The 12868-nt window shown below is 37.7% G+C and overlaps 1 protein-coding gene across 6 annotated transcripts in view; it reads right to left on the reverse strand.

The window, feature by feature from the left end:
* LOC118808028 (LIM domain containing preferred translocation partner in lipoma) overlaps nt 1–12868 on the reverse strand; it is a 249321-nt gene that overhangs the window by 24371 nt on the left and 212082 nt on the right. For all 6 annotated transcript variants that reach the window (XM_036570363.1, XM_036570366.1, XM_036570361.1 and 3 more), the window contains one exon: nt 7211–7380. In XM_036570363.1, coding sequence (XP_036426256.1) covers nt 7211–7380 — 170 coding nt within the window. The remainder of the gene's footprint in view (nt 1–7210; nt 7381–12868) is intronic.

Genomic DNA, 12868 nt, shown 5'->3' on the forward strand with positions numbered 1-12868 from the left:
CTATAACGCCAAGTCCATTTACACAAGCATATTTACACAGCATCTGTGGAGCACCCTCTAACCAAAATCCTAAACACGAGCAGCTCATTAAACTGGAATGATCCTCATGAAAGGCCAACCTGGTCAAAATGTATTATACTGCCAATAGTGTGTACTAGCAGCCACCACCTCATTATCTATTAGAAAATGAAGGGGACTGAGCATAGAGCCCTGAGGCACCCCCTGGCTATTGCTTCACAGCACATCAGTGGAGAAAAAAAGAAAAGAAAAAAAACAATAGTGTCCCTAGACTAATGTCACATTAACAAGATTAGAGACCACTTCGTGCAAAATGATGGATTAATTGAAGAGCAGAGAAGTATATCTCCATTGTGCTTCATTTAAACAAGCAACGATTAGTCCTTTGTTGAGAGGAGTACGGGAAAACCAGAGCACAATGGCTGATTATTGGCCTTGTGCTTTGTGGATCAGTAGTGAGGCTGAGGTTGGAGGACATGTGTGATAAGAGGACATGACAGTAGGAAGCAGATGGATAGAGATCACAGAAAGGTTGCGGCTTTCCCGTCCGTTACTAAAAGGAATGAATGGTATCTAGTGGCAGTATAAGAAAAAAAGAAAAGAAAGCCTGTGCTCAGGAGTGGTGGCAAGTTAACAATATAAGAGCTGTTCTAAAAAAAATATGCAAAAGTTCTTGTTTGAATAGATTATATCAGATTTTCCTGTTTGATGACACAGAGAAATATTACTGGATTGCAATACTGGATTGCTTTGTTTAACTAAACAAAGTCACACAACGCATGGCAATCCGTTTGGGTGTGTTCAATGACCCGAACTATCTGCTGATACATAAATCATTTTACAGGAGATCCTTTAACTGTGTGAAATCTTAAATGATCTGTAAACAAGCAGCACATTTGATTTTTAATTTTAAACATCTAACAATTTTGTGTAGATGGGTAACTTTATAACAATAAAAAGCAGATGCACAGGAGTTATGTATGTAACAGGTGATCTCTCCCTGGCATTGAGCTAAAGAGAGTGTTTACCAAGAAAGATCGAGCATATGGATGGCCGTGCTGTGATCCTGCATCTGCTTCCACTGAACATCTGCAGTTCTGATGCACTGAGAACAACAGACAAATAAATACATCAATAAATGATGTGGTTCTCGTGCTCTCCTCTTAAGATTCCTAGACCGACTTGCCGGCCTCATTTCAAGTTTTCCCCCAGCTCACTGGGGGCTGCCATGTCTCTTCAGAGACCCGAGTCTCACGTTCCTTCCCTAATCGCACAGAGGCGTATGACCCTGAGGATGGGAAGAAGAGAAGAAGAAATTACTTTCATTAAGAAATTCAGATTTCTCCCCATCCTTTTGATCTTGTGCCAGAAGAACATTTATGCTGATGAAATGCATAAGTAAAGTTCTTAAATTATCCCGGTCCTCTTTAGTGCGTGGATCTGAGTTGGAAAACTTCCAGAGAAGACGGCTACAATCAGTCTGAGTGCTGCTGGATGGGGCTGATTTAAGAGATGGCCTGAATCACTGATACAGTGTTATTCAATGCTGCATTTGTTAAAATTGCACAAAGGTATCTGAGGAAGCTGATCGAGTGTCAGATAATGATAGCAGAAACAAACAGAACGTGCTGCAGTGTGGAGACGAGTACCAGGACAGAAAGAAACAGCACATCAGCATAGACAAATCACAGCTGAAATGAGAGGATAACTGGCTACATGACACATGATATATACAAATGTCACAGACGTAGCTTTCGCACAACTACAGCTACTTATGCTGTTTGGCATGTAATCACACGCTTATGGCAATTACACTGCACTCATGTCAGTAGTTGCCAAGGTAACTATTGCCTTGCAGGTCTGTTGCATACCTGTTTATTGCTTTGTAATTGAAGGTGAAAACGTGACAGCCCTGTGTGCTCATAAAAAGGGACAGGAAATAACTGAAAGGGATAACGAAGGAAAAATGTCACGTATTCACTGGAAGATCTCTCCCTGAGAGTAATTACACAGCTGTAAGTGTTTCATTCACTAGAAGGAATCACAAAAGGCACAGATCATCCTGGATATACAGCATATGTCTAATCAGCCACCTAAATAACCTCAGCACATAAACAGAAAGCATTTTAAGGACCAACCAGCTGCAATTTAGAGAACAACAAGCAATAACAAAGCAAGTACTTGTAAAATGTATTGCCATCTTTACCATTCACTCCTACTTTTTTTTCCACCTCTTCTCAACTGAGAGTGGGCAACATGGCAAAAACAACATCACAATACTTAGAGATTTTTGTGACACAAAATATGCAACACATTATTTAGCTTTTCTGAGATTTACAAAGAGGGTCAAACAGCAAAATTCACCAGCAAAAAGTCACACATTTATAAATGGCTATGAAAAACTAAGAGTATGATATTTTTGTAAAATTCAATGTTTGAAATTTTAAAACTTTTCAAAATAATACTAGTACTCCATTAAGTTTTCAAATTTTCAGTAGGAATGGTAAAAATGAAATTTTAGATGAGCCTTTATATGAAATGTTTCAGAGCTGTAGATAATTTCGTAATGACTGAGCAAGCTGTATAACGAAGACGTTTTATTAAAATGATTGGCAAATGGCCATCACGTGTCATAGGGAGATTTGGTGAAATGCATTAGATACTTGAGACTGTAGTGGAAAAGATGAGTTCTGACTGATTTTTCTCTACAACTCGTGGCTAACTTTCAGTGGTTTAAGCAAAACTAGGCTACATAATGTTGCTATCCAAACAAACAAAAAAATGGTAACATTACACATTTGTAACGTTACCATTTTTTTGTTTGTTTGGGCAAAACATCAGGGCAAAAACATTATTTTCTTCAATGTAAGTTAATGTAAAGAGTCTTTATTCAAAGCAATTTTGGAGCATTTCTCTCAGCCTATTCATCATGAAATCTTTATACAATGTAAAGGACAGCTGCTGTGCTCAAACAATGTAGCAAAGTAAAAATAAAAAAAAAATAAAAAAAAGACAAGTTTTTCTAAGGGCAGTGACGATAATCTCATTATGATTGCTTACACTTTCACTGAGCTTCCTTTTCGCGTTTCACGTCATCAGTGTCATCACTTTGTTTCCATTAGCCTACTTGAACAACAAACTAGTATTATTCTCGTTTTCAAACTGTCAAATCCTGCAGAAGACTGCAGAGAGAAGAACGAAGGGTCTTGTGCCTTTATAGGCTCCTATAAAATGTGCCTTTGAAGACCAGTGCAATTGATTTACACTGTTACCTGGAAAAAGCACGTGTAAGCCAGTCTTTTTTCCGTAAGACCTGTTGACACTTCAATATGTTGCTTTAAGAGATTACCCTTTCATGTGCTCATATTTAAAGAAATATACTTAAAAAGTTTTTTTTTCCATGATAACATACCTTACATTGCTCTACCTTGTGCTTGGTGGGAAACTGAAGGCTGCATGCTGTTTTATAGATGTTGAGATGGCGCTGATCCAAAGCCCAGTATCAGTATCAGGCTGATACCAGCACAAAATTCTGCATTAGACATTGGAGGAAAAAAAAATGTATTTGCCGTGTATATGCATTAGCCTAGAATTATAATTTTTTTTCATTTTAATAGGCTAATCTGCACATATTTGCACTCTAAGGGATTTTTCTTTTTCATTAAAAAATTTAACTGAATGAATAAAGCAGTGGTTTTGAATACGTCATGTTGGTTTTGTATTTCTTTTTGTCTGTTTGAGCAGTTTAAACATGGCACTTTTAAAGAGCTATCTTAAGTGCTTCCATTAAAGGCAGCTCATTTTAAAACTTAACACTTTTAAAGAACAAATACTGATATTACTCATTACTCAAAGTCAAGGCTGGTGCTCAAAGCTTCAGTATCAGTATCGGAAAGGAAAGAGTGGTATTGTGCCATCACTGCCTAGACAAGTTTGGTAACTACTGCTCAGATTGTGCTTCTATACATATTTGGCAGTAGTTCTGTAGTTTTTCTGTTTCTCCCAGACATGCCTGAATTTTTCCCTGGTCTCTCTGGGCCAGTGGGCAGCAGAAGAAGGTAGTGAAATCTCAGTGCTCAGGCAAACAGCAGCCCCGTGGTCAGAGTCTGGTCTCCTGCCGCATTCCCCATCAATTACCTATGATGCAACTTAGCCTTAATTTTGCCATAGAGCTGCTAGTATTTCAACACAGAAATAAACACAGCATTTTTAAAGGAACATTTGTGTCACTGGCACACGACTATAAAAGTAAAGCTTTATTTAAAGGCTCAAATTTAATTGCACTTTTGCATATTCACTTCTGAACTAATTTTAGCAATATTCCTGATTTGTGAAAGAGAAGTGGTGCAGTAAAAGAGGAAGCCAGTGCAAACAGTGCTGCCTCAGTACTCTCTATAGCACCTTCATGAGGGGAAAACAGGAAAACACAAAGACCACATTGGGAAACTAAGAAAAGTCCACCAGAAAAAACCCAGCACCAGTGGCATAGGTAAACACTGCTGAAATGCCAGGCATTTTTGGGGAAGGACCGGTGTAGTTTCAATATGAAGCGGGTTACTGACTGATTTTAATGCTCATCAAGTGTATTAGGATTCAATGAATCTACATAAATGATTCAAAAGTTTTTTATCAAATCATGAAAGAGGAGAAAATGTTTTCATGATGACCTTGTGATATTGCATCTGACAGTCCCAGTGAAACCAAGTCTTACGTCTCACTGAATGTTCTCATTGAACATGCTGGTCTGCAGGGTCAGCGGAGGTCAGGCCTGGCCTTTGCCACCTAAGTGGGAACTGAAGTGAGTGACAGAACATCCAAACATGTGGTCTTCAGAGTAAGTGTGAACGAGTTTTTGACATAATATGTGTGATGTCACAGTGTGTTGCATCTCATTGCTGGCATGCATTATACATCTTGAGTCACTGACAGTTTCAAAACATATATATATAAGAGAAAGTGCCAACACCAGAGTAGACACCATGAGAACAGCTCTCAGTGTCTCACATGTATAATATGCATGGAATAACAACATGAACAACACACAGTTTAGTCTGACTTTTGCTTATTGCACAATGCAGAGCTCTGGGAACTTGAGTGTGAAATTTCGTAAGACAGTTATAAGAAGTTCGTAGCGTTACAAACCAAAATGACAGCTTTACCATCTTACTGGAACTTACTTACTTTCAACTGAAGAAATAGAAGAATTTCAACAGATATTTTCAGCAACAAAAAAAGGAAGGCGGAAAGGCAGAGAGAAAAGACAGAAGAGCATTATTTGGTTTCCAATCTACAAAGGAAAGTAATCCTATCTGGCATTCTAATGTGATTTTAATACCTGCGCTACATCTCAAGTGCAATTTGCCCATGTGAACGCTTATCAGATGCACTTGGAGATGGAGCGAAACATGGTGTTCAGGCTTTTTTGCATGCGGGCCCTCTGTTCGTCTAATCTTTATGGATTTGACTACAGGCTAACTGGTGGAAGAGGAATCACGGATGCAGTTCTGTGAAAGATTACGAGAGGAAAAAATCTGGTTTTGTGTGACAAATTCAACACTGTGCTACCTGCATTTACAAAGAGTAAACTTTTTAAAATGTCTTACATCTTAATAAACATGAAGTGGATGAGAGCAAAAGAGGATTGGACTCCAAGTGTTGAATCTACCATGTGATCAGGAAGAAATTAGAGTTTCAAAGAGCATGCAAACTAGCTGCCAGCTTTTTCCTGTGTTACCACATCCAGCTCATTAGTGAATGTATGCATGCATATGTATTCACTGTATGTAGAAACAGAATTTAATAATAAACTAATAAACACTGTAGTTCTGCCTGTGAGTGTGAATGTATGCATGTGTATGTGTGTGCTAGAGAGAGAGAGAGAGAGAGAGAGAGAGCGAGAGAGCGAGAGAGAGAGAGAGAGAGAGATACTGATTCACAGTTGGAAATAAGGTCTGTCAACACACAGCAATAACACTAATGTCAACTTTAAAATATATTCCCTTTTAAATTCGATCCATGTGTTAGGGGTATAAATTTCTGATGTCACAACGATTCAGCAGAATCACTATTCCTTAGGAAACTATTTGATGCAACATGAAAGCTGAAATTTCCCCATGATTTGATTACATTTGATTAGACTGTCTTCCATATTTTGGAAATATGACTAGAGGGACTATTTTCTTTAGAGATGGCAAGATACCACTTCTGATACCAGTGCTGAAAATGCTGAAACGTGTCAGCTGATACTTAAGAACATGGCTATTTCTGCCATATAATGTGTTCTCCTTTGTTGATAATGTCATGTCTTGAGGCTGTTTGCATTTATTTGATACGTAAAAAAGGTAATCTAACAAGGCCGAAAAAACACACCAGACTCTACTACTAAAATAAATACAAACTCTGTTTAAACAAAACAATCTCTTACCAATTAATGCAATAAACAAAGCCTCGTGCACCAGGTTTTACATGCTGATATGCACCAGGTTTTACATGCTGATATGTTTCACTATTTTTAATATGGACATGCAGCACTGTAACGCCTTTGGTGGCAGATTGAAATGAGGCTTAAACAGGACCATCTGCAAATTTGCAGAATGGGGTGCTGGTGCGATTGCCTGTTTCAACAAGGTGTAAATCTAAAAGAAGCGACGCTTAGACTGCTCAAACACTCTACTATCTTACAGGAACAAATATACATCCAACAACGGGACTTACACAAAATATAAAAGGCATTTTTTTTTTTTTTACTTCAGTTGAAAAGGCCAACTGGGGGCCTTTTTGGGGGGTCAGGTTTTATTATTATTATTATTATTGTTTTTGTCAGATATCCAATAAAGCCTTTTCTGCTGATATTGGCCCGACTGATACTGGGCATTGGACTGCCATCTCTAATTTTCAAAGTAGTGGAACATAGATTTTGTATTATTTTTTATTGCAAAATAATTCATTGCAGTGGTTCTCAAACCTATCCCAGATGGTCCACACGTTTTCTCAACTCACAACATTGGGAGAGAGCAAAAATATGAATTGTCTGGGGTCCCTGAGGACTGGTGTGAGAAATTCCCAGATTGAGATACTTCCTGCACCCCTATTAGAAATGTATTCAACAATACTTTACCATTGCTCTCTACATAAGAATGCCAGGCTCTGTGTAGGTGTGTGTGTGCGCATGTGTGCAAAGGATCACACTCACAATGTAGCAGGGCTCACAATAGGCTTTCTTGTCCACAGCGTAGAAGGGTTTCCCTCTCAGCTTGCAGTTGCAGGTCATGCAGATGAAGCAATCCACATGGAAGACCTGGTCCATGGCAGTGCAGCCTGTTCCCTCACCCACCACATTCTCCCCACAGCTAGCACAACGACCTGGAGACGCCAAAACACAACGTCAACCTCAAACATACACATGTACACTGAAATACAACATGGAAAAATGTTCATGAACATACACAAGAGCTTTGAGACTTTTCTCTTTTTAATTAGAACATGCACAAAAGTCCACAACACTTTCAGGAAATATTTCCACACTGTTACATACTGCAGATGCTACAAATGATTAAACAAACAGTAGGAAGATTTGTTTGGCAGATGCTACAGCAGATGCTACTGTATTTGATGCACAGCAATTGTTTGTTTTAATGAAACATTCATAAGCCCTCGTGGAGATCATTCATAGTCCATGGAACCTGTGGAATATCCTGATATCCTAAATCTAGATGGCTCCTTTTTCACTGCAGTTCCTCTGCTAACAGGTCAGGTTGAATATTAGGGGTTTAGAGAAGAGCGATATTAAAAAGTCTCCTGGTTCAATGATAATTTGATCTTTCAAGCATAAGGACCAGAGGGTTTTTTTAATCCCCCAAGTTAAAGCAGATGAGTCTTTCTGGTGCCACTGATGATTCTCTACAGAGATCTGATCTAGAATTGTGTGTCTGATGGATAAAAGAGTTTATAATCAATGTCAAATGAAACTGAATATGAGGAACACTTCTAAAGTTAGGTTGATAGCATCTCAAGGGAGTTTACCCCTTTATAGTGTTGCGTTTTTTTTTCTGTTTAAAAAGGGTAAAGTGATCGGTTGCCCTACAATTGAAGAAATCTAAGGCGTTTAATAAGGTCAGTCCTTTAATATATTCCACAGTGAGATGAAATTCCCTTTTGTGCAGAGAGTAGAGATCAATATGGTATTACTAACATAAATGCCGTCCACCATCTGTCAACTTACAGTGCTGGCTACTGCTGTCCCTGTACAAATGCATGGAAGTACAGTCTTACAATCTGCATTATATTACAGTAATCTCCACCAATACAAGACATATTGAACGTGAACGTACATTCAAATCATTCGGTTATAAAGTCAACATGTCACTTTCTCTATGCCCATTACTTTGATTCAGTGTTCAGCAAGGCCATAGAGATAAGAGCAGGATTAACTGTCACAATAGAAGTGCTTTGAAAAAGAAAAAGAAAAAAAAAATCTGTTCCCTCCATCCATAACAAGAGCGGAGAGTGGCTTAGGTCCCCTCAGAAAGTGGCTCTTTTCATGATAAAGGAAAACTTTAGAAGCGGAGTGAGCGCAGACTTTGTTACAGGGCATCTGAGCAGATACTATTGCACCAAAAAAAGCCTGATTGCATATTGTGGGACACGGCATTTGGATATCTTTAATTGAGTTGAAGATATCTTTAATTGAGTTTAAGATGTCTCCAACTCAATGCAAAGATATCTTCAACCCAATTAATGACGCTAGCAATTTAATTAGCGGTATCAGGAAATAATGGGCTTTAGAACCGTATCTTGTGCTGTTTTCTTTTTTACACATCTGAGGACAGATACAATCTTGCGGAAAAAGGAAATGTGAGATATTGTGAATTAATTTAAGTTTATTCTGTAGTTCCTCAGCTTTTTTCACTTTTCTGCCTTTTTTTGCATCATTTAAAGCTGCCTTTAGAGGCAATCGCCGCTCTGTCAGCGCGAGCGCCGGAGTTCAAGCGTGTCACACACACAAAGAGACATGAACGGGAGCAGGAGAAATATCAGACAGCCTCTCATTTCCCCTGTTCAATGCGTCAGAGGAAAGGGAAGAAAAACAGATTGAACTCTCTCTTTTCAGATTAGATATCAAAGCTCCAATGGGCAACAACCTCCTTTCTACCTCCACCTTCATCTTAGATAATTTCCTTCACTTGTCAGTGTATTAAGAGGTAATTTTTGTTCAAAAGACCTCTGTTGATTCCAAGTTGGTGGGAAAAAAAACTCAAAACACAAACAAAAGGATAAAGTTTACTTGTACTTCTAGTTCTAGAGTGGTGGTGACATCAGGCTAATGTTCCAATATGGAGAATCAGAATACCTGCAGGCAGGTAAGAGTCAGAAAATCAAAGCAACTGTAATAAAAACAGGGTGTCACTTTCATTTTATTATTGCTCATCCATAGCTCACTGATGCAGAGAAATTTTGTCAGTGATTACAATATTTGTGTTTTAAGCAAAAGAGGAGCTATTCTATTATGATCCGAATTTAACTGAGTTACTTTTTTGTGGCAATAAAAACAAATCATTGCGTATTTGCCATGTTTTTGTCATTTCTTAACATTGAAACTAATGGAAAAGAACATGTTTATACAGAACATGAATCCACTGTTAATAAATGCCTTCTGCCCAGTGACCCAATGACTGCTGGGATTGGCTCCAGCACCCCCGCGACCCAGAAGGATAAGTGGCTGAGATAATGTCTGTGTATGTGAGTGTAAATAAATTGTATGATGCAGGATTGTAATTATGCCTGTAATTACATATTTGCATTTAAATGGTACAGCAAAGAGAGAAAGTGTGTGTGTGTGTGTGTGTGTGTGTGTGTGTGTGTGTGTGTGTGTGTGTGTGTGTGTAATAAGGAAACAGCTTTTTTTTTGTCACAGTTAAACAGCCTTTAGACCAGCATGGAGGAAACCTCTCGGAAATCCTCTTTCCTCCAGAGAGGAGTGAGTGCATTACTCTATAGTGTACGTACAGTGCTGTGCAAAAGACCATCCTTCATTTTTCATTTCTAGTCAAAACAGCCATTAAACACAAGTTACTCATTTTTCAGTGTCAGGAGAAAAGTAGAAAACATATTTAACAGAAAATTACACTCAAGTCTCACGTTTTTCAGTATTTAGTGTGTCCACACTTTGCCTTTATTAGAGCTTCCGTTCCTTTCAGAAGACTTTCTTTCAGTTTTTCAAAGAAATCTGCAGGGATTTATTGACATCTCCAAAGTTCAGTCTGAGAAGTTAGTTTCTCACGATCCAAGTAATCCTAAACACATTTAACGATGTTGAGTCCTGGACTTTGTGGTGGTAATCCATTGTTCTGAGAACACCAGCAGCTTCTTTATTTATTTGTTTACAAATTTTTGTTTGTCTGTTTCCTTTTCTCAGTAACAGCTTCTTGACAGCTACACATCCTTTCAGACTCATAGTGTTGAGTTGTCTTCTCACAGTGGGAGGATGGATAGAAACATCTGTGGATTTTTTCAGAACTGAGCCAGAGTGGAGCTTTATTTATTCCTCCCTTTCAAAGATGAAAGCTTAAAGTACTGTTTATCTGATGGGGACAGTATTGGTGGTCTACCAGGTCTTACATGGTTTTTAAGAGTCTCATTTTATACACATTTTTATTTTTTACTTATCTTCTGTTGTTGCTTTAACTTTCATTCTCCTTCTTATATCTAATCTTTTTGCTTTGTTTTAACAGGAAATTAAACAGAAGGGTCATCATTAAATGAAGGGTGTGCATAGTACTGTATGCATCTGTGTGTATTGCAGTACCAAAATATGCAAAAACAAAACAATTTGGATCATGAATTAAGTACATAAACACTTCAAGGGCAAGCTTCTGATGTTGATGAAGAAAATGTGAAATGTGGGATTTTACAGATGATGTGTTTCTTTACTAAGGTTCTATAATACTCCATTACGGTCATATGACCCATGCGGTCATTCTGACAGACTGCAACACGCTGCGGGAAGTGTAGGGGTATGCAAAAGTTTGGATGCCCTCCTCTACATAGAACACTTCAACACACTTTAATGCACAGTTACCGTTTATTTGCTGAATTCAACATATTGAAGAAAAAACAAAACAAAAAATGTGCTTTGATGGCAGTGCTATGAGAGGGCAAAATGGTTCGAATAGTCAATCAGTCAAAAAGTTAAAATTACTGATTAATACAAAAAAATAACAGTTGCAATCCTTGTGCTCTCTAATACATACTGCAGCTCTTTATACTGTACGACCAAATACAAACTACCTAAACACACACACACACACAGATCTGACAGATATATTTGTTTTGATCTGGTAAATGTGTGTTGGGGAGAGATGGCTGTGAAAATGTGACTTCAACAGGAGTGAAACTACAGAGGTGATCAATCCAACTGTGAAGTGAACCTGTTAGTTGTGGGTTATTCAGCAGTTCTGAGTGTGTGTGTGTTACTGAATAGGTCCGTGCCCCGAGGCTGTGAGTGACATTTCTTTCTGTGACTCAGCCCCAGTAGAGGAGAAGGAGTGCAGGCAAAGCCCCCTCTACACATGTTACATAACACACACACACACACACACACACACACACACACACACACACACACAATATGCTCTTATGTAAAGCCTGATCAGATGAGAATGTCACATGTCTACAGCTGTCCCAAAAAATAGTGGTCATAATGACTGTGGAATAACTGACTCATTTTGATCTCAAACTTCAGTGATCTGCAGTGATTCACTTAGTCTGTCACTGTCTGACTACTGGATAACAATTTAAACCTTTACTTCCCCTTTTATAAAAGCATGCGAGAATTAATAACTTACATAAAGCTCATTCATATCTGTACTTCTCCAAGATGATGCATTATGTGCAGATTGGAATCAATGTTTTTAACATACAAAACCAGTATGGTAACAAGCTAAACATAAAAAATAATAATATAGTAGTCCTGTACAACTTTTATAGCTTATACAGGTACAAATACTTGCTGAAGAAGTTATTAAAATAGTATAATAACAATAGATGTGTCCAGATGATGAATGGAGCTGTGAATAATTCTGAAAGGGCAGCATGAAATTATAATGATATTATTATCCAAAATACTTTGTATTTTTAAAAGCGACAATAACATCTCAGGACAGATAATTTGACAAAAATCCTATAAATAAATAACAATGTTTTTTAATGGATTATAGACCATGATAGTCCACTTACGGACCAATTTTTCTTTTTTTTAATGACATACACTGCTGGGAGTGGGCTTTACACATCACAATATGGCATTTATATTTAATGTCATCTTTGTTAGAAAAATAAAAGTGTGTTTTCTACTAGTCACTCTTTGCAAAAACTTACATCTGAAATTGTTACAAATGGAAACCCTGAAGTACTCCTTATTGTTGTCGAACATGAAATATGTGAAACAATCAATACAACATGTAAAAGTTCTTCAACATCTTTTGCTGTCTAGTTTGGAGAATTTAATCTGCATTGGATAAATTATGGCATACAAAATGATTCTGCAAAAATTATTAATATGAATAATGGTACCAAGCTTTTGAACAGTAGTGTATTTGTATGTATATAAGATTCTTTTTTAAGAGTTTGAATTTGCATTAAAAAATCGTATCAGAAACTGTGTTTCGCTGATATCCTCCTCAGACTCTTTCTAAAAGTCTCGTATTTATTATCTTTCGTAGAAAATACCGTCAGTGATCTTAACTGGGCAACTGGGTCCATCCTATCAAAGTGGGCAGAAAATAGGAGGGGCTTACATTATGCACATACTCATGCTCACACAGCTGGGCTTTTTATAAATCAATTATAAATT

The sequence above is a fragment of the Colossoma macropomum genome, unplaced genomic scaffold (genome assembly GCF_904425465.1).
Source record: "Colossoma macropomum unplaced genomic scaffold, Colossoma_macropomum, whole genome shotgun sequence".
Lineage (NCBI taxonomy): Eukaryota > Metazoa > Chordata > Actinopteri > Characiformes > Serrasalmidae > Colossoma > Colossoma macropomum.